Raw genomic sequence first — 25,594 nt, 5'->3', positions numbered from 1 at the left:
TTTTTTAATTCAGAAACTACAGAAAATAGTAAGATATGGCAATTTTCCAGGAAAGTTTTAATCTAAAAATAAGGAACAAAGACAGGAAAGACAAGAGATTACATACAATCGGAATGGTCTCCCATCTAACCCAGACTGCTCATCTGGCAGCAGTTTCCACAGTGTGCAAGAGTGCACACCCAGGAGGGAACACTGCCCCACTGCTGGGTGGGATTTTTCGGCCAGTATTTATGGGAACATAGTCAGGCCAGTGGGTGAGTGCGAAGGAGGGACTCTGCAGCCCAAAAGTCTGAGTGTGGGTTCCAGGTCTGCTGACTGCTCAGCACCTGTGCTCAGTGCTCACTGTAAGACTGGCGGCTGGCAGTGCCCGAGCCTCGCAGGCTGCAGGAGAACGCATGAGCCAGGCAGTGACTCTGCGGCATCTGGTTTTTCTCATGCTCAGTGGTTTACAAATGTGCAGATGTCCTGTGTGTCACTGACAAGAGGTCCTGGCAGCTGTTCCCTGTTTACAGGCTAACACAGGGGAGCGTGGGGACACAGAGGCTGAAGATGCATAGAGTTTATTAGGAAAAAAGGTTTTTAAGATCAGGAGCTTTATTTAATTTTTTGTGTTTGTGTATGTATTCACATGTGTTTGTGAATGCATTCATGTGTCATGGTGTGCTTGCACATGGGTCTAGGCTGATGTCCTGCCTGGCTTTCTTGAGGGTGGGGCAGAATGAAGACCCGCAGGTTTGAGCAGCAAGTACTTTGCCTACTGACCTCTCCCCTTTAAATACAAGAATGGGGGCACGGGCAGTGGTCAAGAGTGCTGGCTGCTTTTCAAGAGGACCTGGGTTTGGTTCCTAGCACCCACATCTGGTGTTCACAACTCCAGCTCCAGGGGATCTCACATCCTCTTTGATCCCCTTGAGCACCCCCACATATGGCACACATACACAAGTAAGTAATAAAAAATAAGTTTAAAGCCAGGCATGGTAGGGAGTCAGAGGCAGGAAGATCTCTGTGAGTTCATGACATGCCTGGACTATATAGAGTTCCAGGCCAGTCACGGCTACAGAGTGAGACCTCAAAACAGAAATGGAAAAAGAAAAAGAAAAAGAAAAAGAAAAAGAGAGTCAAAGTAGACACACAGAAGCAAAGCATACCCCCCTTCCCACCACAGCACTGTAGTCTGCTGCTCAGAACAGACTCCGAGCAGGCTGATGGGAATACCAAGGTTCTAACAACAATACAGCGTGTCCTGGGACGCCTGGGAAGCATTACCGTCAGAATTGATCCCACCCAAGGCAACAGACAAAAGGAATAGAAACGTAAGCAAATGACTTCTGACACGTTGCAGTTCATGCTGACTACGCATGGAGTCAGTCATCACAAAAAACGGTTTGTGTCCATATTTTATCAAAAGCCAAACACACTGCTACTGCTTGTTAATCAAGCGGGACAGACTGTCTCACGCTCATCTGGGCAGGAGATTAATACACTATTTCCTACGGAGGCAGCACTCCCCCACTGCGGCTTATCAAAGGAGAACTAACAAGCCTGACATCCCTGCCCACCCCCACACAGCAAATGCCTTCGAAGCTGCCTCCTCATTTTCTGTCTAGTGAATTCCCCTGGCAGTCTACCTCTAATGACGGGAAGTAAAGAGACGTCTGAAGTATCTGAGACGGAAGACATGTGACAGGCCAGGCAACATTCATAGGCATGTCTAACACTGTGTCTGTTTATTATTCGCCCCACCTCAAAGACAGGAAACGAGGCGTTATCTTATGGCACCCCCACCTGGTAGCATGACCAAAGTGCATAGGATCACACTGTGTGCAGCAGGCTCCCCTTGGGATCTGAACAGGTCACTGCAGTGAGAACACTGCCTCGGGTTTACAAAAATCTGAGAGGAGGAGTGGGGCAGCACCTACCACAGGCTCATGCCATGGCCTGTCAGGTGTTTTTAAAAAGGTTGTTCTTTTTACATTTATTCATCTACTGTGTGTGTATATCTCTCTCTGTGTGTATCTGTCTATCTGTGTGTGTTTGTGTCTGTCTGTGTATATCTCTCTGTATGTATGTCTCTCTATGTGTGTTGTGTGCTTGCGTCTCTGTATATCTGTGTATGTGTGTGTCTGTGTGTGTCAGTGTCTCTGTCTATCTCTGTATGTGTGTGTGGCTGTGTGCAGGCACTGACAAGCTGTGTGGAAGTCAGAGGACAAGCTGTGGAACTCCGCTTTCTTTCTCTTTTGAGGGTCCTGGCAATTGAATCCTGTCAGTGTTTTAATATCTCAGACACCAGCTCAACTGACACATGATGGAGCATCTGATGCCTGCCAGGTTTGATGTTGGAGGACCATATGGGACCGTGCCTCGTATACATTCAGTTAACAGTTACGAAGCCAGACACATGTGTAGGAGACAAGGGACTGGGGACTGAGGAGTGTATGTGTGTGCATGGAAGAAGACAGCAAAGGCTCTCTCTGAAGAGTGACAATTCAGAATCGGCCAAGTTAACTCGATGGGCAATGAGGGGTATTTCAGGCAGAAGCAGCCCAGAGCTGAGCTAGCTAAGGGCTCGGTGTGGAGCCTTTGGGCAGACAGCAGCAGGAAAAGCAGATGAAGGCCCTGTCATAAAAGGCTACATATGGCTAGGTGTAGTGGCTCATGCCTTTAACCCCAGCACTTGGGAGGCAGAAGCAGGTAGATCTCTGAGTTTCAATGTCAGTCTGGTCTATGTAGCAAGTTCCAAGACAGCCTGGATTACATAGAGAAACCCTGTATGAAAAAAAAAAAGAAAGAAAGAAAGAAAAAAGGCATGTATATACTAACAGGACAATATCAAATATGTGCTAAGTTCCAGGTTCTGTGTTGTCTCTTTAAGTCACTATGGTGGTCTGAATGAGAATAAAGTCCACAAACCCATATATTTGAGTATCTGGTCCCTGGTTGGTGGAACTGTTTGGGAAGGGTTGGAGGTGTAGGCTTGTTAGAGGTGTGCTACTGGCAGTGAGTGGGCTTTGTGGTTTCAAGAAACTCACCACTACCAGTTCGTGTTCTCCCCCCACCCCACCTTTTGGACGAAGATGTAACCCCTCAGTTGTTCCTACCACCATGCCTTTGTTCCACCCTTATGGACTCTAATCCTCTGATACCATAAGCCCAATGGCATGCACTCTTCTATAAGCTGTCTTAGTCATCATGCCTTACCACAGCAATAGAGGATTAACTCAGACATCAACTTCTCAAGTCACTGAAAAAATATCCAGCATGTACTGGACACACCCCCGAAATAGAGAACTCAGTGATGTCACTGGAAATCAAAGCCAAGATACACCTCTGAGGCCTGGAGGGAGGGGCAGGAGGGGGAGCCTCGAGAGTGCTGTACGGGGAGAGAGAGAAGGCGTGGAAGCCTCCAGACTGATTACCTCTTAAACTCATCATGATAGAACTCAGACTTGCAGGTGACCATCTCGCTGCCCTGGATGTCCTCTCGACTTCGGACGCCTCCAAATACATACAGCTCCATGGCAACACCACAGGCCACTGCTCCAAACCTGCAGGGCCACGGAACACAGGTGCGGGCTTAGAATTCAGGACTTCAGCCCTAATTCCTCTTCTACTGTTCTTTTGTTTGTTGGTCTTTTTGAGACCTCCGAGTAGTGTGTGCATGTGATATCATTAGTGATTTCTTTTTTTTTTTTTTTTCTTTTTTCTTTTTTTCGAGACAGGGTTTCTCTGTGTAGCCTTGGCTGTCCTGGAACTCACTCTGTAGACCAGGCTGGCCTCGAACTCAGAAATCCGCTTGCCTCTGCCTCCCAAGTGCTGGGATTAAAGGCGTGCGCCACCACCGCCAGGCTCACTAGTGATTTCTTATTCATTAAGGCTAGGTCTCTCGGTTGAACCCAGAGTTTGCTGATAGGGTAGTTCTGCTAGCCAGCTTTCTTAGAGACCCCTTGTCTTTCTTTGTCTTTCCAGTGCTGGGACCACCTGCCTGACATTTATTTGGATATTGGGGTTCTGAGGGCTGGCCCTCATGTTTGTGTAACACACCAGATACTTTAACACTGAGCCATCTCCCCAGCATTTATTGCTTGTTGTACCTGCAATGCTCTACATTATATGTGTGTATGGGCCTTCTGTTTTAGGGGCTGCTAGGTTCTGTGGCCTCATACATCAAGTGTAGTGTACTGATGGGCACACACACTCTGCCTCACCTCCTCTCTTTCAGTGGGCATATGGCAGTCCATTGCTGGGTCCGTGGATCGTAACACTCCACAGACTCAAACAGTTTTCCATATGAGCCTCCGCCCATGGCATAGATTTTCTTTTTCATAGCTGCATAGCAGCCAATCTGAAAGGAAAGAACAATGGTGGGGAAGGAACCATTTGTCATTAGACTTGGATGGACAGATAGCAACTGGCCCAGAGAGCATGGTCACACATGTAGGACAAGCTCTGACTCCTAAGGGTAAAACCATGATGCCTTCTAACACGACCCACAGGACCCCAGAGATGGGAAGGAACAGCTGGCGACATGCACTGCAAATCTCCAAAAGAGGAGTCTTTGTCCATCTTTAGCAAATTAACCCAGTAACTCCACTTTCCTCTACTTCTTGGGAGCCATGCTGGGCATGGAGCCCAGAACCTCAAATATGCCAGGCCAGGGTTCTGCCACTACACTGGCTCTCAGCCCATCATCCTATAAAATATGTTGGTTTTTTTGATTTTTTTGTTTTTTGTTTTGACCTAGCTCCCTTCGTCCACCATGTGGACTCTGATCTATCAGGTCAGATAGATCATAAAGCTTGTAGTAAGCACCTTTACCCACTGAGCCCTCTTGATGTCCCCGTAGGCTAACTTTTTACTGGCACTGTCAGCAGTGGCGTGGCACTTGCCTGGTGTTCACAAGCCGTGAGTTCCAAGCATAACACACTGGGTGACATGGGGAACGGAAGGGTCTTCTAGCATCTATCTCTTTACTCCAGTGTTTACATTCCCAGGAGTTAGGATATTGAAACAGTAAGTTGTTCAGTTGCTGTCACAATTGTTTAGTTGGATGGTGTGGTAGTTTGAATCAAATGGTCCCATACCCCAGGGAGCAGCACTATTAGGAGGCATGGCCGTGTTGGAAGAAGTGTGTCACTGAGGGGTGGGCTTTGAGGTCTCCTAGGCTCAAGCTATGCCTAGTGTGACAGTTTTTCCCCTGCTGCCTGTGAATCAAGATGTACAACTCTCAGCTCCTTTTCCAGCATCATGTCTGTCTGGATGCTGCCATGCCTCCTGCCTTGATGATAATGGACTGAACCCTCAAAACTGTAAGCCAGCCCCAATTAAATATTTCCCTTATAAGAGTTGCCATGGTGTCTCTTCACAGTAATAAAACCCTAAGACAGAAAGTCGTGTATACAGTAAGAGAAAACAGGGTATCTATGGCATGAACTAGAGCCATGGCCAGGACTGATGGACAGCTCTGCCTGTAACCTGAGTCTAAATGAGAGAGGCCCACAGGAAGAAGCCATTGCAGCCTTTTACTTGTAGAGTAAGTCAGGAAAGGGGGAGAGATCCAGCTATTCAAAAGTGTCCACTCCAGAGAACATAGCACTGCTACTCAGAGCCAGACAAACTCTCGCACAGGCTTTTTCCTGCTGTGATGTGTGACTGCTGACATGAAGGCAAACTGCCAACAGAGACAGAATTCTAGGTCCTGGATCCCCTGAGCATTTTCTGTTGTGCCAAAGGCACACTTAAGAAATGAGGGTGTGTGCCGAGGACTTTGCTCAGCACTAGAGTACTGTGTGAGGCCCTGGGGATGAGCCTTCCCATGGCAACAACCAACCTCAGAGAGAAACACTGACTCTGAAGCCAGCTTGTGAAGAAGCCAGCAGCAGCAGACTGAGGCACTCACCTTCCTAACCATGGTCAAGTCAGGTTGCTTTGTCCATGTTTTTGAATAAATATCGTAACACTCCATGGAAATCAGCTCACGGTCGCCATCCTCCCCTCCGAGAATGTAGAGCATCCCATCTATCTCCACGATCCCAAAGTTGTGTCTTGCCTGGAAAGACATTGCAAACCTTGGTAGACGAAAGTGGATATTCCACATTATTTTATTCCAGCAAAGAGGAGCCCTGTTCACACTGTTTTTCCTTGGAGTGTCTCCTTGCTATGTGTAGCTTCCTTGGCACAACAGACAGAGCCGGTCCTCCTCAGGGCCAGGGGCAAAAGATGCAGGCTCATCAGCAGAGATGCTGTGCTTAACCTACAGAATTGAGAAGAGCGCCTACAAGGACAGCTGGCTCCATAGCATTGCTTCTGTGCAGTTATGGGCAGGCAGGTTTCTGAGGTAACTGTGAAAGGTGGCAAAAGCCATGTTGTGTGGACTGCTCATGTCCAGGAGAAGCAGCAGGGAGGACAGGGCATGCCCGAGTATCAGGAATTCCAGAAACCTGAGGTGCTTATCATTTACCCAAAGCCCAAACCGAACACAGAAAATTCCTGGCTTGAGGAGTCTTATAGGAACATGTAAAGCCAGTGTGCGCAGAGGTAGGGCACAGCAGAGAAGGGAAGGTGGTGGGAAGGCATCTTGAGACCAGGTCAAATAGTAAGGGAGGTGAGGGACAGATCTCTGCAGGGAGGAGGTGCTGGAGGCCAGGAGAAGGCAGGGAGGGGAGGAAGATTTGGGAGAACAGGGATCCAGGTAGGGAGAGGCCAGGCTACCTCTTCTTTCCCTACATGGGAACCCACACCCAATAAAACTGCCAGAGAGAAAAGAAACACACCCCGGAGACAAACTGCACCATACCTCATTCATGGGTGGGAGTGCAGTCCACGTGTTGGCGTCTGGGTCATACTTCTCTCCTGAGCTCAGTGTCTGCTTATTTTCATCTTGGCCCCCCAACACAAACAGAAATCCTTCTGTAAGAAGCACAAGGGACACACAGGACACTCCAGCAGTTGCCATGGTGCAGTGGCCTGGCATTTCGAGCTCCCCTCCCCAACCCCGGCAGTCTTCTTGCTCCTTGATGACAGAGTCAAACTTGTTAGTCACTCTGGCTATTCTGCTTTATTCAACACAGTCTCTGAGTTGATTCTTACCCTACAGGAGGAGAAGAAAGGTGACCCCACCCTTCAGTCACCAGGCAGCTCCCCACTTCATCCCCTATCTCTGAGTCTCAACTGCATCGGACCTACAGTCCACATCTGGTCTCAAGGTGACAGGGATCCTCTCGGCACAGGATACTCGACATGCAGACAGAATTCAAGATTAACTGTTGAGCCTGCTGTTGGGGTAGTGATACCAGTAAGTGAGGTCAGTAAGGGGCACATGATGAGCACAGACAAGGTCCCAAACTTTATCCCCAACACCACACAAACTGGGAAATGATGAGTAACGGGGGCAGCTGGAACCAGCACTCAGCTTTCCTCTTTAAAATCACATTTGACACCATATACACTTTCTCTTGGTAAGCACGGCTCTTAGCCTCATCAAAGAGGCGTCTGTCTGTGGCAGACGGAGCCTAATGCAGAGAGTACAACTGGCCAAAATGCAGGATACAAATGACCATGGCTGTTCCACCCTCCCTGGGACATCTACAACACAAGCCCTACACCCAAGGCTCAGGGGACATCATGGAAGACAGGAGGGGGAAGACTGTATGAGTCAGAAGGTAGATGTCTGCTGCAAGACAGTGTCTTTTAGATGTGACAGGGAAGCTGCAGCCGTAAACTCTCAACAGTTGATTGCACAATTGGTCCTCATGCCAACACGGACGGGGGGATTACATAAGGCCCCACATGCTTCTCGGTGGAGTACTGGAGATGGTCAGTGGATAATGAGGAGAATCAGTTTTCTTCATGGATGAGCTCCTGTTAGGTTTCCCAATCCTAAATGGTCAACCCTAGACATGTGTACATACAGTCAACACTAGCTGACTCAGGAGATTTTATATATATATATATATTCACCTACCTATATATTTATATATATAGGAACATACTTTATGTTATATAGGTATACTTTCACAATATATATTTACATATATTATTTATATTTCTATATAGGTGTATATGCATATACATATATACACACATATATAAATCACAGAAGAGGAGGTCACTAGTTGGGGAGGGGTCATGGGACACGGGAAGAGGTGAAGATAACAGAGGGAGTGATAAGAATAATATAAATGCAATGTTTTCATGTATGATATTGTCAAAAGATTAAAATAAAAATGTAAAGTATGTGCATGTGTGTACATATGTGCACATGCCATGGACCATGTATGAAGGTCAGAGGACAACTTGTAAGAGTTCTTTCTTTCCTTCCACATTCTGAGTCCCAGGGATTGAACTCGTGTTGTCAGGAGTGGTGGCATGGGCCTTTTCCCACCTTGGCCAGCTCAACTGATTTAAACCTTCTGCTTGTCTAGGAAATTATTCCTACAAGTAAGGGCACCCGGTGAGTGCTCTCGGGCACACCAAGAGCTCCGCTTCTATAGAATAAGAGCAGAAGCGAACACTAGACACAGAGCTGCAAAGACCTGTACTGGGTGACTGACCAGGAAGACAAAGCAGCAAAAGTCACCACAACCCCAAGAAACACACAGCCACCGAATGACCGTACATAGAACCACTCACAGAGGAACGCACAGCCACCGAATGACCGTACATAGAACCACTCACAGAGGAACACACAGCCACCGAATGACACACATTGAACCACTCACAGAGGAACGCACAACTACCGAATGACTGACTGCACATGGAACCACTCACAGAGACACAAAAATAAATTCCATGGGTGGCCTAACAGGCTTTCAGAGGTGAAAAGTCACCAAGACAGATCAAAAGCAACCATCAACTCCATGTCAGAGAGACAAAAAGACAGAAGCTGCTGGGTGGTAATGACACACACCTTTAATCCCAGAACTCAGTAGGCAAAGGCAGGAGGATCTATGTGAGTTCAAGGCCAGCCTGGTCCACAGAGTGAGCTCCAGGACAGCCAGGGCTGCACAGAGAAGCCCCCACACCCAGGAAAAAGGACAGAGCTGACAAAGGCAAGCAGAGAATGTGGAGAAAGGTCTGACATGCTCCACGAGACGTCCAATAACTGAGGAACATGGGCAAATAAGTAGATGAGGCAGACAAGAGGGCAGGCAATATGGCTCTGCAGGTAAGAGAGCTTGGTGCAAAGGCTGACAGTCTGAGTTTGATCCCTAGAACCCATATGCCACCGCCATACTGGGTGGTGCTAGAGCTCAAGCCCAGGGCACTCAACTATCTAAGCTACACCCCTAAGCATTAAACTTTTTTTTGAGGGAGTATACAACTATATATCCCTAGCTGGCCTGAATGCCCTATACAGACCAGGCTGGTCTCAAACTCCCAGAGATCCTCCTGCCTGTGCCTCCTGAGTACTGAGATTAAAGCTGTGCACCACCAGGCAAAGATCATACCTGTCTGTCTGTGCAACCCTGAAATAATGTAATACTTGGCCAGGGTTCTGCTAACACTGAGCAGAGAGTACCTGCTGAAAGAACTCCATGGTTAATTCTCGGCATGCTCAGAGGAGCCAGTTCAATCCACAGCTGCCGGTTAGGGTCGTAGAGAGGGCACATACATCGCATGGCCGCCGTGGGTTTCCGTGACCTAAGGAAATACATAATTGATGTCTTACAGCTCCTCTCATGATAACCACCGTCAATCTCAGTACTCTACAGATGGTTAAACACTTCATAATAGTCAACTACTGTTACACTTTAGACACAGAAAATTATCCGGCATTTTCTGTTGCCCCCCCCCCCCCGGAGTTCCCTTCCCTCCACCCACTTCCAGCCACACTCACACTCTTTCCTCTCCTCCAATGGTCACTATGCACTCTGAGTAGCCCCTGGGCTTGAAGCTGGCCAGCATGGCCTCCCCCTGCTGCGGCTGGCTGAGCGGGATGTTGCTGCACTCTTTGACAATTTCTCGCACCAAGGGTTCATTCAGCATCTGCTCCCGCAGGTAGCTGGAATCCAGCCCTGAAACCCACAGTGCTGACATGACATCCTTCATGTGGACCTGCAGACAGGTGGAGGGGGGACAGGACAGGGATGACACAGGTCTTCTGAAGCACACTCTGGTTCACAGCAGATGGCATCTGTTAGCAGTCTATGAGCTGAAACTATGTGTCTGTCAGTCCTGCCTGCATATGCACACCAGCCCCCTCCTCTCCTCTCCACATTCATGTGTGTGTGTGCGTGTATGCACGCGTGTGCATGTGTGTGTGCGTGTGTATGTGTGTGCACGTGTGTGCATGTGTATGCGCGCGTGTGCACGTGCGTGCGTGTGTGCATGTGTGTATGTATGTGCATGCATGTGCATGTATGTGTGTATGTGTGTGTGTGCGCGTGCCCGTGCATGCAGGTACCTATAGGTCAGAAGAGGGAGTCTGATTTTCTAGAGCTGGAATTACTGGCTGTTGTGAGCTGCTTGGTGTGGGTGCTAGGAACTCAAACTGGGTCCTCTGCAAAAGCAGTAGATGTTCCTAACTGCTTAGCCTTTTCTCTAGCCCCCTTTCAAGACATGGTCTTGCTGTAATCTAGGCTGCCTTCAAGCCCACCTTCCTCCTGCCTCAAGCCTCCAAGTCCCGGGATGACAGGCATGTGGCACTCTGCTCTGCGCTCCTTCTCTACTTTTCTGGTTGTCCACAGTCTCTGGGAAGAAAGGTTTGAATGTTTCAAGAGCTTTTCTCACACTGTAGGCCCTGCCCCAGTGTGTTAAGTAAGCAATGCTGTATTGTCTCACACACCTGGATGAAGTGTGACTAAGCCACACTTATGGATGCCCTAGGATGGCGACAGTAAGACCAGTGTGGTAAACTCGGGCAACAGAGCAACATTAATACTGTAAGAAAATCAGCAAAGCCAAAGATAAACAAACAAACAAACCCAGAACTGTACAGTAATTCCTACAATGATCATGGTTCAAAACTATCTCACAACTTTGGGTACTTTTGATCTTGGTGGCTATCTCTGACACTTGGGCATGCTCTGGGTGACTTGACCACAGATCTGATCAACTAACCATCAAGTATGGCCTCTGTGGGAAAGGGGGAACCCTTGAGTAACCTCAAACATATGTTTCCATGTTCTGAGAAGTCAGATTAACCAAAGGACAAAGAGTTGTCACCTTCCCTAGTAACCAGGCCACCCCAACTCCCTGAGGCAAGAGATGGTCCAGAAGGCCAAGGAGCAGGGTCTTCCATCAGCCCCTGTGAGTGTCACCCTTCCCTAGTTACCTAATGTGGATCAGTTAGGTGGTCTAACTGCAGCTAAGACCACAGTGCAGTTTCCGAGTGTGCACCTTCACGGGCTTATGGGATTGCAATCTACAAGATACTCACTAAGAACTGAGTCTGCCAGGCAGTAGTGGTGCACTCCTTTAATCCCAGCACTTGGAAGGCAGAGGCAGGTGGATTTCTGAGGCCAGCCTGGTCTACAGAGTGAGTTCTAGGACAGCCGGGGCTATACAGAGAAACCCTGTCTCGAAAAACAACAAACAAACAAACAAACAAAAAAACAAAAACTGAATCTGCATTGACAAGAACATTGAGCTGTGTTATGCATTCCAAATCTATTCTCCGAAACCAACGCAGTACACTTCTGATTTTGAAACAGGTGATTGGAGAGAAGAATTGAAAACAAGTTCCAGACTGGAGAGATGGCTTAGAGGTTAAGAGCACTGACTGCTCTTTCAGAGGTCCTGAGTTCAATTCCCAGCAACCACATGGTGGCTCACAACCATTTGTAATGGGTTCCAATGCCCTCTTCTGGTGTGTCTGAAGACAGCTACAGTGTACTCGTATACATAAAATAAATCTTTAAAAAACAAAGAAGAAAAAGAAAACTTCCATTCCCCGTTGGATTTCAATGGGGACTGAAAGGCTAAACTAACACTTGCTGAGGCCCTTCTTCAGCTGTCACTCTGAACCTCCTCCACCTAGTTTTTGCTATTTGTTTGTTTATTAATCTTCAGATAGAATCTCATAGAGTTCTGGCTGTCCTTGACCTCAGAGATTCACCTGCTTCTGGGATCAAGGCTTCTGGGATGCCTGGCTAAGCATTCCTTTGTAATTTTAATTTTTTTCCCCAAATCAGCTAAGATGCTAGGGACTGACAACGGTTAGACCCTTACCAGGTGTCCTGGCTCCTTGAGCAAAGGACTGTGAGCCAGCCCGCTGTTTTAAATAGTCTGTAGATGCCTTCAGAGGGAACACAGCTACTTTTGCTGAAGAGAGGGCATTGCGTGGCAACCATGGCTGCCTGCTGCTGAAGCAAACTCTGGCTCCAGCAAGCACTGTCTCCACCACAAATAATTCAGACAGCCTGCACTGGGCCTTTGTCCATCACAAGCCTCACTAATCTCCAGCAGTCATTTTCGCTCAGGCCAGAGAGGGAGCATGTCCCCGGTCACCAGCCTGAGGTTAGTGCAAGCAGTCCTTCATTGGTATGACGATCTGCTGTGACTGGCACAATTATAGCCATCTCCTCTCTGACATAAACATGAGGGACTGGACCTTACTAACAGTCCTGAAGGATGGCTGTCATTATCTCAAACACTATTGCTATCCCCCCTTTGTGGCTATAGAGAAAACGTTTCCATAGCTCCCGGGAGCTGCTCTCCCATGCCCCCACAGAAGGTTCTCCTTCAGTGGCTTTCATTCCCAGTTTGGATCTTAACTGTTAGCTCATGTGAACTGTGACACAGAGGAGAGAATGGACGAAAATGAACTGGTGGTGGCCGTGCATCAAGAACAGTAGTAAGACACTTGAAGACATCCATCAAGTGACCAGGACTAGGACACAGGAGGTAAGGAAGGCTGTGAAGAGCTGAGGAGAAACTATGGGCTCCGTTACTGGAGGAGTTCCAGAGAGCTGCCTAGATGTAAAATCCAAGCGTCTCAGATATCCTAGGTCTGAGAGACATACGTTCAACCCTGTAGGAGCCGAGGGTCTCAACACCTGGGGGCCCTCAGGAGCTGTAACAGCTGTAGGTGGGAACCCTGCTGCCACTGCTGCCAGAAGCCCAGGATTATAATAGCTGCCAAACGCCAGGGCCACTGGTAATTAAAGCCCCAGCAAGAAACCTCCAACCTGAGCATCTATAGCTATAAGTCTGACTAAATAGCCTGGACAAACAGGCTCCTTGCTCTCAGGGCTGGAGTGTGAGCCTTTGGGTCTGTTCAGTACCTAAGCCTTGGACACTTGAGGACCTAGGACTGCCAGCACTGGGAGTGTTCCTCCTTGCCATCTGGTTGGACCAGGAGGACCCCTGCTAACAGTCTGAGACTGACAGCTTTAGCAACAGACCACATTCCTACCCATCCTGAGAAGGAAACCCTTCATGAGAAGGAAACCAAGGCTATGTCCTGAGGGAAGGTACCTTTCTCATCTCTACATCATGCGCTATCCACCGAATCACTGCCTCGAACACATATCTTTCGTTGCCAACATTCAGCTTCTCAAGAGAGATCACTTCTTTGAGCTTCTGTGGACTCAGCTCCAGGAACTCCTCTGTGCTGCTGACGTCTCGGAAGTGGGTCTCCAGGTACTCAGTGGCCAGGTAATGCACGTGGTGCAGGCAGTAGTGCAGTGCAAAGTCCCGGATGCCAATGCAGTTCTCCGCCGCTATGCAGCCCTCCAGGAACTCACAGCACAGGGTTTTAAGGTCCGTCAGCAGGAGCAGGTCAGCTGCCTGCACAACATCTTGGATTGTATCTTCATTTAACCTGATCTGAAAAGATTACCACAAGCATTTTATAGCTGCATTCAGACAAACAAAACAAAACAAAACAGAACTCCCAAACCACTAACCTAGTAGTCTGGCCTACAGGAAGGCCCCAATTATTTCTTTTATTTTAAAGATTTAGTTTTAATTATGTGTATGAGCACATGGATGTAGGTGCCTTTTAGAGGTCAGAGGCATTGGATCCCCCTGAGCTGGAGTTACAGGCAGTTGTGAGAATGCCAACACGGGTGCCATGACTGAACTCAGGTCCTCTGCAAGCATAGGAAAGCAATCTTAATTACTGAGCCATTTCTCCAGTTCCCCAGTCCTCAGCATTGTAGAGCAAAGATGGCTAAGTACTGTTGACCATACACTGTATATATTTCAATAGTCTGAGGCATCAAGGGGCAAGGGGCCTTATCTTTTTTTTTTAACTTAAAAAAAAAAAGATTATATATACACAGCAGTCTGCCTCTATGTATGTCTGCAGGCCAGAAGAATACACCAGACCTCATTATAGATGGTTATGAACCACCACGTGGTTGCTGGGAATTGAACTCAGGACCTCTGGTTAACTTCTGAGCCATCTCTCCAGCAACGGGCCTTATCTTATAGCAGATATACCTGACCTTTTTGTTTGTTTATTTTGAGACAAAGCCTGGGTATCTGGGCTGTCCTGGAACTTGCTCTGTACAGCAGGCTAGCCTCAAACTCAGAGATCCACCTATCTCTTGAGTGCTGGGATTAAATGCGTGTGCCACCACCACCCGTCTGATTTTTATTCCACCTGTCCAGGCTTTCCCCTCCTGTGCTAGCATGAGCCACTGCTGAGGGAACCTACCCATGTGCTCACATCTGCAACTCACACAAAAACACGACTGAACATTTAGGGACAGTGATGTTCTGCTCCTAATGGAAATAGGACCTATCTATTCCTGTCTGCTGAGTGGAATGCTAGGCCATCTTCTGGATCAGACTCATAATGTACAAGTTTCTCTCCTTACGACTCTTTCTTTCTGATCAATTTTCTCCAGTTTCCTGACTGATGCTTCGTTCTTCCCTGCTTCACACTTCTCTGAGCAACTGTAAAGCAACAGCACACACAACTCCCCAGGCTTCACCACTTCAGAAACGAGGGAGCTCAGGACCAGCAAAAACAACATTTTACCAGGCTCTATACATTTTCATGCTGCAGACTTAAAAATGTGGTATCACTAATTGCCTCAGAAACTGAGTACAGAACTGTGGAAAATCAATAAGGAAAATGTCAGGGTTGGTGAGATAGCTCAGTGGGTAGGAGCACTGACTGCTCTTCCAAATGTCCTGAGTTCAAATCCCAGCAACCACGTGGTGGATCACAACCACCGGTAATGAGATCTGACGCTCTCTACAGCTACAATGTATTTATGAATAATAATAAATAAATTTTTGGGCTGGAGCGAGTGGAGTCTACCGGAGTGAACAGAGGTCCTAAAGTCAATTCCCAACAACTACCTGTACAGCTATAGTGTGTACTCATATACACAGAATAAATAAATAAATCTTAAAAAAAACCTTCCTGCCCCGAAGACATAACTTTTCCTTTTTTAAAAATTTCTGTTTTATTTTGTGTATATTTGTGTTTTGCCTATATGTATGTTTGTGTACCTGGAACTGGAGTTACAGACAGTTATGACCTGCCATGTGGGTGCTGGGAACTGGACTTAGGTCCTCTGGGAAAGCAGTCAGTGCTCTTAAACACTGAGCCATCTCTCTAGCCCACTTTTTCTTTTTACATTTTTTTTAAAAATGTGTACTGGCTAGTTTTATGTCAAATTAACAAAAGCTAGAGGCATCTGAGAGGATCAAGCATCAAGGCATTATTGATTGATTATTTATTATTGAAGGTGTTATTGAGAAAATGCCTTTGTAAGATCAGGCTGCCGGCAAGACCAAAAGGGAATTCTTTTTTTTTTTCTTTTTTTATTGGATATTTTCTTTATTTACATTTCAAATGTTATCCCCTTTCCCAGTTTCCCTCCCTCCCAGAAATACCCTATCACATTCTCCCTTCCCCTGCTTCTATGAGGGTGTTCCTCCACCTACCTCCCCACCACCACCTCCCTACTACCACCTCCCTGCCCTCAATTCCCCCACACTGGGGTATCTATCAAGCCTTCACAGGACCAAGGACCTCTCCTCCCATTGATGTATGACAAAGACATCGTTTGTTGATAGCTTAGTCCCTGGGAATTCTGGGGGGTCTAGTTGGTTGATATTGTTGTTCTTCTTATGGGGTTGCAAACCCCTTCAACTCCTTCAGTCCTTTCTTAAACTCCTCTACTGGGGACTCTGAGCTCAGTCCAATGGTTGGCTATGAACATCCATCCCTGTATTTGTAAGGCTCTGGCATGGCCTCTCAGGAGACAGTCATACCAGGCTCCTTTCAGCCTGTACTTCTTGGCATCCACAATAGTGTCTAGGTTTGATAACTGTATATGGGATGACTCCCCAGGTGGGACAGTCTCTGTCTGGGTGTCCTTTCCTTTAGTCTCTCAATACTTTATCTCCATATTTACTCCTGTGTTCTCCTTCTAAGAAGGACCAAAGCACCCACACTTTGGTCTTCCTTCTTATTGAGCTCCATGTGGTCTGTGAATTATATCCTGGTTATTTGGAACTTTTGGGCTAATATCCACTTATCAGTGAGTGTATACCATGTGTGTTCTTTTGCAATTGGGTTACCTCACTCAGGATGATATTTTCTAGTTCTACCCATTTGCCTAAGAATTTCATGAAATCATCATTTTTAATAGCGGAGTAGTACTCCATTGTGTAAATGTACCACATTTCTGTATCCATTCCTCTGTTGAAGGACATCTGGGTTGTTTCCAGCCTCCGGCTATTATAAATAAGGCTGCTATGAACATAGTGGAGCATGTGTCCTTATTACATATTGGAGCATCTTCTGGGTATATGCCCAGGAGTGGTATAGCTGTGTAAAGGGCATTTCCTTAATTAATGTTTGATGTAGTAGGTCCCAGTACCTTGTGGGTGGGGCCTCATGCATGCTGGGATGGGCTCTAGCACTCAGCCACATCTCCAGACCCAGGAATATTAAGTTTAGCCAGTAGAGAGGGAACGACTGCAGACTATCTAAATAAAACCCGTGAAAACACACTAGACCACATCTCGATGAAACCTAACAGCTGATTCAGGAGGTTGCCATTCCTACGTTGTCACCTGGGTTCTAAAGTTTAAGCCGCTCTGCAGACAGTTCCTTGGCCGGGCTGCAGCAGAAGCCTGCACAGAGCATGCTCTCTGGCCTCTCACTGGCTGTGCTCACAACTGCACTGACCTTGCCCTGCCAGTGAGAACAAGTGGCCTGGGTCCTCCTTCTGTGCAGGGTTTTTAGGATTTTAACAATCACACATGTGCACTCCTGCTGCCTTGTGTTTAGGGGAGAGTTTCTCTAAACTATGTTTTCCCAATGCTATGAAATCATACCACACACTCCAACAGGACTGGAATCCCTGAGTGTATGGACAGCATGGATGCATTTAGAAAAGATGGGCGATATGCTCCAAACACTTAACAACTCATGGGAAAACAGGCCTTTCAGAGAAGGGGAGGGGGAAACAGCAGTGACAAAGGCTCCAATGGTCAGGGTGAAGGGCAAGATCCTGAAGAAAATAAGGCAGAACCCAGATCCACACACCTAAACATATGACACGTGACTCTGCTCTCTGGCCAATATACCTACCCAACTTGTCTTTTCTGTTTGTTTTTCAAAGATTTATCCCTATTTGTGTGTATGTGTGTGTGTGTGCACTTGTGAGCATCTTAAGAGTCCCATGCTAGAACCTAAGTATGTAAAGAGGGCAGGGCTGGGAGGCAGGAAGAGAAAGCGGTCTAGCGGCTTACCATTTCCTGCCTGGGTATTATCACATCTCCAGAAACAATGTGGCACAGAGAGTCAAGGGAAAGCAGGAAGACACAGCATGGGCGGGGTGAAGCACATGACCAACAGCCAATACTATGCTAAAGGTAGCTTTCAATGGGAGCTGCCTTTCATTGCAGTATCCTGCAAGAAACTGTTTCTATAGGACAAGTCCCAGTGACAGAGATGCTTCTATTTCTAAGAAGACAGAGAAGGGCCAGACAGAGTGGATGCTGTGCAAGACCAGATTCAAGATGTGGTGGCAAGAGTGGGTGGTGAAGGGTGTACCTTGTTCTTCTAACCTCAACCTGGAGGGTGGAGCTCAGAAGAGCATGAACTGGGATTTGGTCTATGATCTGTGCTGTTCCACTAGGGACAGGGTCCGGAAGAACGTGTATGTGGGGCCTTCACCAGGGAGATGCCAGTAGATGCCCCTGATGGCAGAAGATGACATGGCAGTACCACTCTGAAAGCTGCTAAGTCTCTGCCAGGTCTTGCTCCTGGGTCTCATCATACCTGCCCACTGAAGATGTAATCCAGGATCTCTCTCATAACCATTACCGATATCCCTTCAAGTTCAATCTTATAAGTGGATCCGTCATCTTTTGGAGGGTTATAGTTTAACTTTGTCCTAAGAAAGGGAAAAAAAATGTAAAATTTCTATGAACCAACAGAAACAACTATAAATATATATGCACTGAACACTATAATACAACATATATTGCGTAGCAAACATACCTTTACTTAGAGGACTTAGCTTCAGATTAATATACATAGCTTTAGCTAAAAACCCTTAGTCCCAGCACACAGATGCTACTTCGTCTCTGTTAAAGCTTTATTTTTATTATGTGCATACGTATCCTGATGACTGCAGGTGCTCATGGAGGTCAGAGACATTGGCTTCCCCCAGGAACTGGAGTTATAGGAGTTATGAGCCTGCTGACATGGGTGCCAGAAACTGAACTGAGGGCCTCAGCAAGAGAAGAAAGCCCAGGGTACAACACAAGGAGACAGACACTGTCTTTAATTAAAAAAAAAAAAAAGGTGCTGGAGAGATGGCTCCGTGGTTAAGGGCACTGGCTGCTCTTTCTGAAGACCTAGGTTTGATAGCCACCAGCCACATGGGAGCTCATAGCACCAATAACTCCACTCCCAGGAGATCCGACACCCACTTCTGGTCTCTGGGGGCACTGCATGCATGTGGGGCACAGGCACATTTTGGCAAACATTTATACACATAAGAGCAAAATAAATAAAATCTGAAAAAAAAAAGAGTTAGAAAATAGGGGAGGTACCCTAAGAAAATTAGAAGATGAATCCATGAGGTTGGATTTAAGGTAGGACTGTCTCCTAGTCACAGACAAAATACCTAACAAGTACTTGTGAGTGGAGAAAGGCAGGCTCAACCTAAGGTGGATCATTATGCCACCTAAGGATGCTGGGTGTGGGAATGGCTTTTCACAAGCCCTCAGGAGGAGAACAGGCCACAAAGGAAGGGATGAAGGTCAGAACAGCTGCCTACTTTACACAGAGAAAGACAGTGTCTGGGAGAAAGAGAAAGCTCCAAAGTGTGAGGAGAAGCCAAGTGTGGTGTCCCGGACTCTAAATTCTAGTACTTGGTAGGCAGAGGCAAACATTCCTTTGTAAGTTCCAGGCCAGGGAGGGTAGTGAGACCTTGTCTCAAAATAAACAAAAGAAAAGGAAAAAAACCCACTGAAACATAACAAAACAAACAAATAGCCCAAAAGAGTTTTTTTTTTTTTTTTTTTAAATCCAGGACAAAATATTTTCAGTTACATAGTCATCAAACAGCCTGCCAGCCTTTGAAAGAATGTGGTTGGGAAGTGTGTCCAGCCTACCAAGGGAAACCCAGAAAGAAGGCATGCACACTGCAGACATGACTGCCAGTGCGCTGAAGACACTGCACGCAGCCCAGGAGAACAGAGAGAATGTGGTTGGGAAATGTGTCCCAGACTACCAAGGGAAACCCAGAGAAAAGGCATGTACACAGTGCAGGCATGACTGTCAGTGCGCTGAAGACACTGCACGCAGCCCGGGAGAGCAGAGGAAGCAAAAGTAAAGAGCAACTCCTGGATTGGCAGCCAGGCACCAGCACAGGAGGCCCTGCAGATGTCTCCTAAGGATCTATAAAGCAGGTAGTTAGACAACATTGTTCCTCTTTGGTATTTAAATCTCTTGACTACTTACTAACTCCAGTTTTTTTCTGAGCAAATGTTTCTGAGCGAATGTTCTGGGCCTCCACTTGTGACACCCTCGGGTCTATCTATATGCCTGATAGTAAAAAGGAAGCGCCAGACAACCTTCAGTCAAGAGATTTTATGAGCAATACCAAAGCCTTCCAAATGCACCTGTGCGAACAAGCGTGTCTCCCAGCAACCTTTACCCCTGACATTTGTCTGTCAGAGTCACGGTGCTGGTGCCATGGCCATTCAGCTCCCAATTTATCCTTTTTGCCCTCTCTGTCAAAGTGGGTCCTGTCTTTTAAAGCATTTTTCCTCCTCAAGTGAGGTAATGCTAAGCCCATCAGGAGAGGGCAGTGCAAACAAAACAAAAGAAAGAAACCTACAAGACTAGACAGCCACGAGGTATTGCCTGGGAGGCTTGCACAGTGCAGGTCCCTCCCGGTCAGGCTCCTGCTCTTCCAGCTATCCAGAGGCCACCTTCAGTCACCTTCCCCCTTTCCCAAGCACCTTAGAAAATCGATTTCCAGCAAGTTTCACCAGTGTGGTCATGCAGCGAGCCGCAGGCGTGTCCTGAGCAAGGTCAACCCGGAGGCTATGCTGCTGCTCGGATCCGTTACTCCTCCATTTTAAAGGTTCCTTTTGGACTAGCCAACCCATTGCTGCCCCAATCTCCTGTAAGAATGACTGATTCTTTGTTCAGGGTCAGGGAGACAAGCGCAGCAGGTAAAGGAGCCTGAATATCTGGTAGACATACAGAAATGACTAATGCAAATTGTCCTCTAATCTCCATATGTGCTGCGGCACACCCACCAGGGGGCACCCACCCACCCTCTACCCACCCCTAAATAAATGAAATGAAAAAAATTAATAAAGACCTAAGTCAAAGCCCAATAGTGGTGGCCACAGCACACACCTTTAATCCCAGCACTCAGGAGGCAGAAGCAGGCAGATCTCTGTGAGTTTGAGGCTAGCTTGATCTACAGAGCTCGGTCCAGGACAGCCAGGGCTACACAGAGAAACCCTGGCTCAAAATAAAACACCACACCACAATATATATATATAGAGGATTCTACAGTTAGAAAATTTTACTGCTCTGGCAGGGGACTTGGGTTCAGTTACCAGAACCTGTGTGGTAGCTCAGAACTATCTCCTAACTCCTGTTTTGGGGGATACCCTAAATATCCGCCTTCTTCTGTTCTCCTCAGGCACAGCTACATATACAGCGCACATACATACTGGAAGGCAAGGTACTCATAGATAAAATAAAAGTAAATAAACCTTAAAAACTGAAACCAAAAAGAAAACCCTAAACCTTCATATTCAAATTACTGTGTGGTTTCTCTGACCTAGATGGAGAAGCACAAGGCTATTAAAGACGTGCTTAGCTGGGGGAAGTTTTCTCACCCTAATGTACTGTTCAAAGAAGGCCCGGCTGTGCTGTGTGTTGCAGACGGCAGGGTGAGGGAACTACAACTTACTTTAAAATGACTATACTGCTACATGTTTTCCCAACAAGAGGGGATCCATTTCAGATTGTGTCATTTTCTCAGACACAGAGGACTAAGAGGAGAGAAAAAACTGACCAGCTAAAATATGTCACTTGAGGCGTCTTAAAATGTCATTTCCAGAACCCATGACAAATGAATTGTATACTCTCACATTTGGAGGTTAGATAACAAAGCTAACATGAATTATGTTTTAAACTCACCTGCCCTTCTATCCTACCCCTGTGCTCCCCCGCCCCCAGCACTGTCTGAGCACACTTAATGGCTATCTCCTGAGAGACTAGTCCTAGGCTAGCTGCTCTCCATGGCTGAGCATCTGCAGAGACTCCTCCTGGGATGGCTAACACTGTTACTCTCACTAAGACATCTAAACTTCCCCTTCACCATGACAGACATGTCAGGTTCAAACTCGTGTGTGTGTGTGTGTGTGTGTGTGTGTGTCCTGTGTGTGCATGCGTGCACTTATGTGATGAGTACCTGTGCACATGTGTCTATGTCCTAGTTTCCTTTAACAGGGCCTTATGTATTTCTCACTCACTCAGGTCTTCTGATCCTCCTGCTTCCACTTGCTGGGTGCTGGGATCACAGGTGTGCATCACCACACCTGGCTGGCTAGTGCTACCACCCAGGGCTTCCTGCATGCTAGGCAGGACCCTCTGCCAACTGAGCCACATCCTAGCTCCTCTGCTGAGCTCCCAGGCCTAAGGCAAGAATTCTTCCAACCACTGTGAGCCTACCAGGAAACTCAGCAGATCTGGAAAGAGAAAATGATGCTCTTTTTTTTTTTTTTTTTAAGATTTATTTATTTTATTTTACTCATGTGAGTACACTGTAGCTGTCTTCAGACACACCAGAAGAGGGCATCAGATCCCATTACAGATGGTTGTGAGCCACCATGTGGTTGCTGGGAATTGAACTCAGGACTTCCGGAAGAGTAGGCAGTGCTCTTTAGCACTGAGATATCTCTCCAGCCTGAAAATGCTCTTACATGTCCCCCTAAAACTCAAGTCCCCACTGCAACCAGTGTTTGGGAGACGACTGGATAAAGAGCGCTCCGACCTCATGGGTGACCCAATCCATTTATGGACTGATAGCTTTTTTGGGTTTGGTGAAGGAGCCTTTCTTCAGCTTTCTCTGACAAGTGTTTCTTCTAGAAGGTTCAGCCTCAGCAGATGTAAGCAACCATGAACTGATGTAATGAGCCCAAGCACACTTTCCCTCTTGATTTTTTTGGGGTATTTCCATCTCAGCAATTGAAATGTAACTAGCACAATGCTCCACTATTGTTTGTAAAATATTCTGAGTTGTTAGTTACTGTTGAAGGAGTGCCAGAAAAAAAGTGCCACTAGATGAACTTCAGGTGCAACAGAGCTGAGTGAGAATTACTATACAGACAGGACTTTCTTTTTCTTCCTTCCTTCCTTCCTTCCTTCCTTCCTTCCTTCCTTCCTTCCTTTCTTTCTCTTTCTTTCTTTCTTTCTTTCTTTCTTTCTTTCTTTCTTTCTTTCTTTCTTTCTTTCTTTCTTTCTTTCTTTCTATGAGTACCCTGCAGCTATTTTCAGACACACACTAGAAGAGGGCATTGGATCCCATTACAGATGGCTGTGAGCCACCATGTGGTTGCTGGGAATTGAACTCAGTCAGAACCTCTGGAAGAGCTCTTAACTGCTGAGCCATCTCTCCAGCCCCAGGACTTTCTGATAACTGGATCTGATGCCCTCCCTCTTGTGACCTCTGCACACGTGGTGCACATACATACATGCAAGCGAAACACTCATATATAAGAGCTATGGAATAGGGTTCGACTGAACAGTGACAAGCAGGAATGAAGGGGCTTTTCTCCTCTGCTGATGCCAACACTCATTTCTAATAAAGGAAACATGCAGGCAGCAGAACACAGGGGAAGGTGATGTCTACGGAGTTGAGGCGCCACAGTCTGGGGTGATTCATGGCTTTACTCTCACAGCTGCTATGACCCACGTCACCTGTGACTCTGCTATGAGGCAGGCCTTCTGAGGTGCCTGGAAACAGCCTGTGCCAGCACTTTTTACCCCAAACTGGCAAACTAGTCATTTGTTCTTTTGGAGAATTTGTTTTACAGATGACCTCCCCCCAACACACACACACACACACACACACACACACACACACACACACACACACACACAAACGGTTTAGGGCAGTGAGACTCTTTGTGTGTGACACAGTACTAGCAAATGTGTGTATTCAAACATTTATGTAAGTGTACAAATTACGCACCAACCAGAGGGAGCCCAATGTGAACCATGGTCTGGGTTACTATGCAGTGGCAACACAGGTTTGTTAGATGAAACATATGTCCCACTTTAGTGGGGATGTGAGGGTACTTGGGGGAGGGAGCTCTGCACGCAGGGGCTCAGGCCTTCTCTGTACCTCCTACTCAATCCTGTTGTGAGCTTACAATTGCCCTAAGGCATATGGTCTGTCTAAAAAATTTTTTTCTAAAGTTATGTCTCAGTTTTTTAAAGTTGTGCTTTGGGGCTAGAGAGATGGCTCAGTGGTTAAGAGCACTGATTGCTCTTCTGGAGGTTCTGAGTTCAAATCCCAGCAACCACATGGTGGTTCACAACCATCTGTAATGGGATCTGACCCCTCTTATGGTGCGTGTGAAGACAGCTACAGTCTTCATTGTATATAATAAAATAAATCTTAAAAAAAAAAATAAGGTTGTGCTTTGTGCAAATAAGTGCAGTATCCACAGAGGCCAGAAGAGGGCCCTAGATTCCTTGGAACTGGAGTTACAGGTTGTGAGTTGCCTGACTTGGGAGTTGGGAACGTAACTCAGATTCTCTGGAATATAACTACACACTCTTAACCACTGAGTCATCTCTCCAGTCCCTAATGTCTGTTTTGTGGGCTTTTTTCTCCAAAGATCTTTTCTAGTTCCCACTTGAGGTAGTTTCATTTCTTGCTAACATTTCAATCAACAGATGTACGGGGACCCTCTGGCACCGGCCTCTGATGGCATTGTCTCTAGTAGGGACACAGCAGCTAGCCTCACAGTTCCTCCCACAGATGTGGGAGAGAAGCATTCACCTTGAGAACCCGAGATTGAGAGGAAGCCTAAGTGAGAGGGACTGTGCGCTGGGACCTAGAGAGGAAGGCCAGCTTCATACACAGTCCCACCACTTCTAGATGAACCAGGAAATCTTAAGTGTTTCCTGTGGCCAAGCCACAATAGGAAACTGACCATGAACTACAGGGCCTGTCTGGGGAGAAAGAGAGAAAGAAACTGCACCAGGTTGCGGGACTCTGAATGTCATGTTTATAAAGCACTTATTTATGTATGACTGTGTGGGCATCTGTGTGGCTAAGTGCATGTATATATGAGTAGGTGCCTGTGGGGTACAGGAGAGGGTTATTGGGTCCCCTAGCCGAATTGCAGGCGGCTATGAGTCACTAGACATGGGTGTTGAGAAAGAATTCAGGTCCTATGTAAAGGCAGTCAAGTACGAGTAACCACTGCACTGTCCCCGTAGTTCGCAATCGGCGTTTTAAAAGATGCTGTCCCAACAGTCTGTGTGCTGCCCCCTTTACTCCCACTCCATCTGATTCTTTTTACTCAAGAAGCACAGTGTTTATTTACTTTCAAATTTTTCTCTCACACACATCCTGTGAGTCACAATTTGAATGTCTTTACGAGTAGTTCCCTGGGCTGACCTCACAGAACCTTCTGGAGAGCCGCTATAGAGAACCAGATATCTGGGTCTTATCTTAGACCAACTAGGTCTGCCTTAGACTGCATAATAAGTGCTCTGGCCCATTCCTGCTGCCCAGAATGCTTCTTGGGCCTCTCCCCCACATCTGCAGCTCTGGTTCTTCCCAGCTAGGTGTGGCCCAACACCCACAATGGCAGCCTGCACACCGCCCTCACCTGCTCTTCTCTGCTTTTGTTTCCCTACACAGGACTGTTCATCTCCTAATGAACTGCACCTGCTTATGCTAACTGCCATGAAAAGGGACTGTTTGCACCTCACCTGTGATGATAATGCAGCCAACCCGACAGGCTCTAAGATTAGACTATGTTAGCCCCTAGGAATGGCTGTGAGAGACCACCTAGGTTAGGTCAATTGAGGTGGAAGGCCCTGCCTCTGGGCGGCACCATCCCACGGCCTGGGGTCCTGTGTTGAATAAAAGGAGAAGGTGAGATGAGCACCAACATCTCT

The 25,594-nt window shown here is 47.0% G+C and overlaps 1 protein-coding gene across 1 annotated transcript in view; it reads right to left on the bottom strand.

The window, feature by feature from the left end:
- Gan (gigaxonin) overlaps nucleotides 1-25,594 on the bottom strand; it is a 59,117-nt gene that overhangs the window by 15,524 nt on the left and 17,999 nt on the right. The window contains exons 2-9 of the mRNA XM_031341527.1: nucleotides 18,197-18,311; nucleotides 13,417-13,767; nucleotides 9,836-10,053; nucleotides 9,518-9,639; nucleotides 6,794-6,906; nucleotides 5,897-6,046; nucleotides 4,206-4,342; nucleotides 3,417-3,545 (exon numbers count right to left, since the gene is read on the bottom strand). Coding sequence (XP_031197387.1) covers nucleotides 3,417-3,545; nucleotides 4,206-4,342; nucleotides 5,897-6,046; nucleotides 6,794-6,906; nucleotides 9,518-9,639; nucleotides 9,836-10,053; nucleotides 13,417-13,767; nucleotides 18,197-18,311 — 1,335 coding nt within the window. The remainder of the gene's footprint in view (nucleotides 1-3,416; nucleotides 3,546-4,205; nucleotides 4,343-5,896; nucleotides 6,047-6,793; nucleotides 6,907-9,517; nucleotides 9,640-9,835; nucleotides 10,054-13,416; nucleotides 13,768-18,196; nucleotides 18,312-25,594) is intronic.

The sequence above is a fragment of the Mastomys coucha genome, unplaced genomic scaffold, assembly GCF_008632895.1.
Source record: "Mastomys coucha isolate ucsf_1 unplaced genomic scaffold, UCSF_Mcou_1 pScaffold22, whole genome shotgun sequence".
NCBI classification, from domain to species: Eukaryota; Metazoa; Chordata; class Mammalia; order Rodentia; family Muridae; genus Mastomys; species Mastomys coucha.
This window is presented reverse-complemented; position numbering and strand designations above follow the sequence as displayed.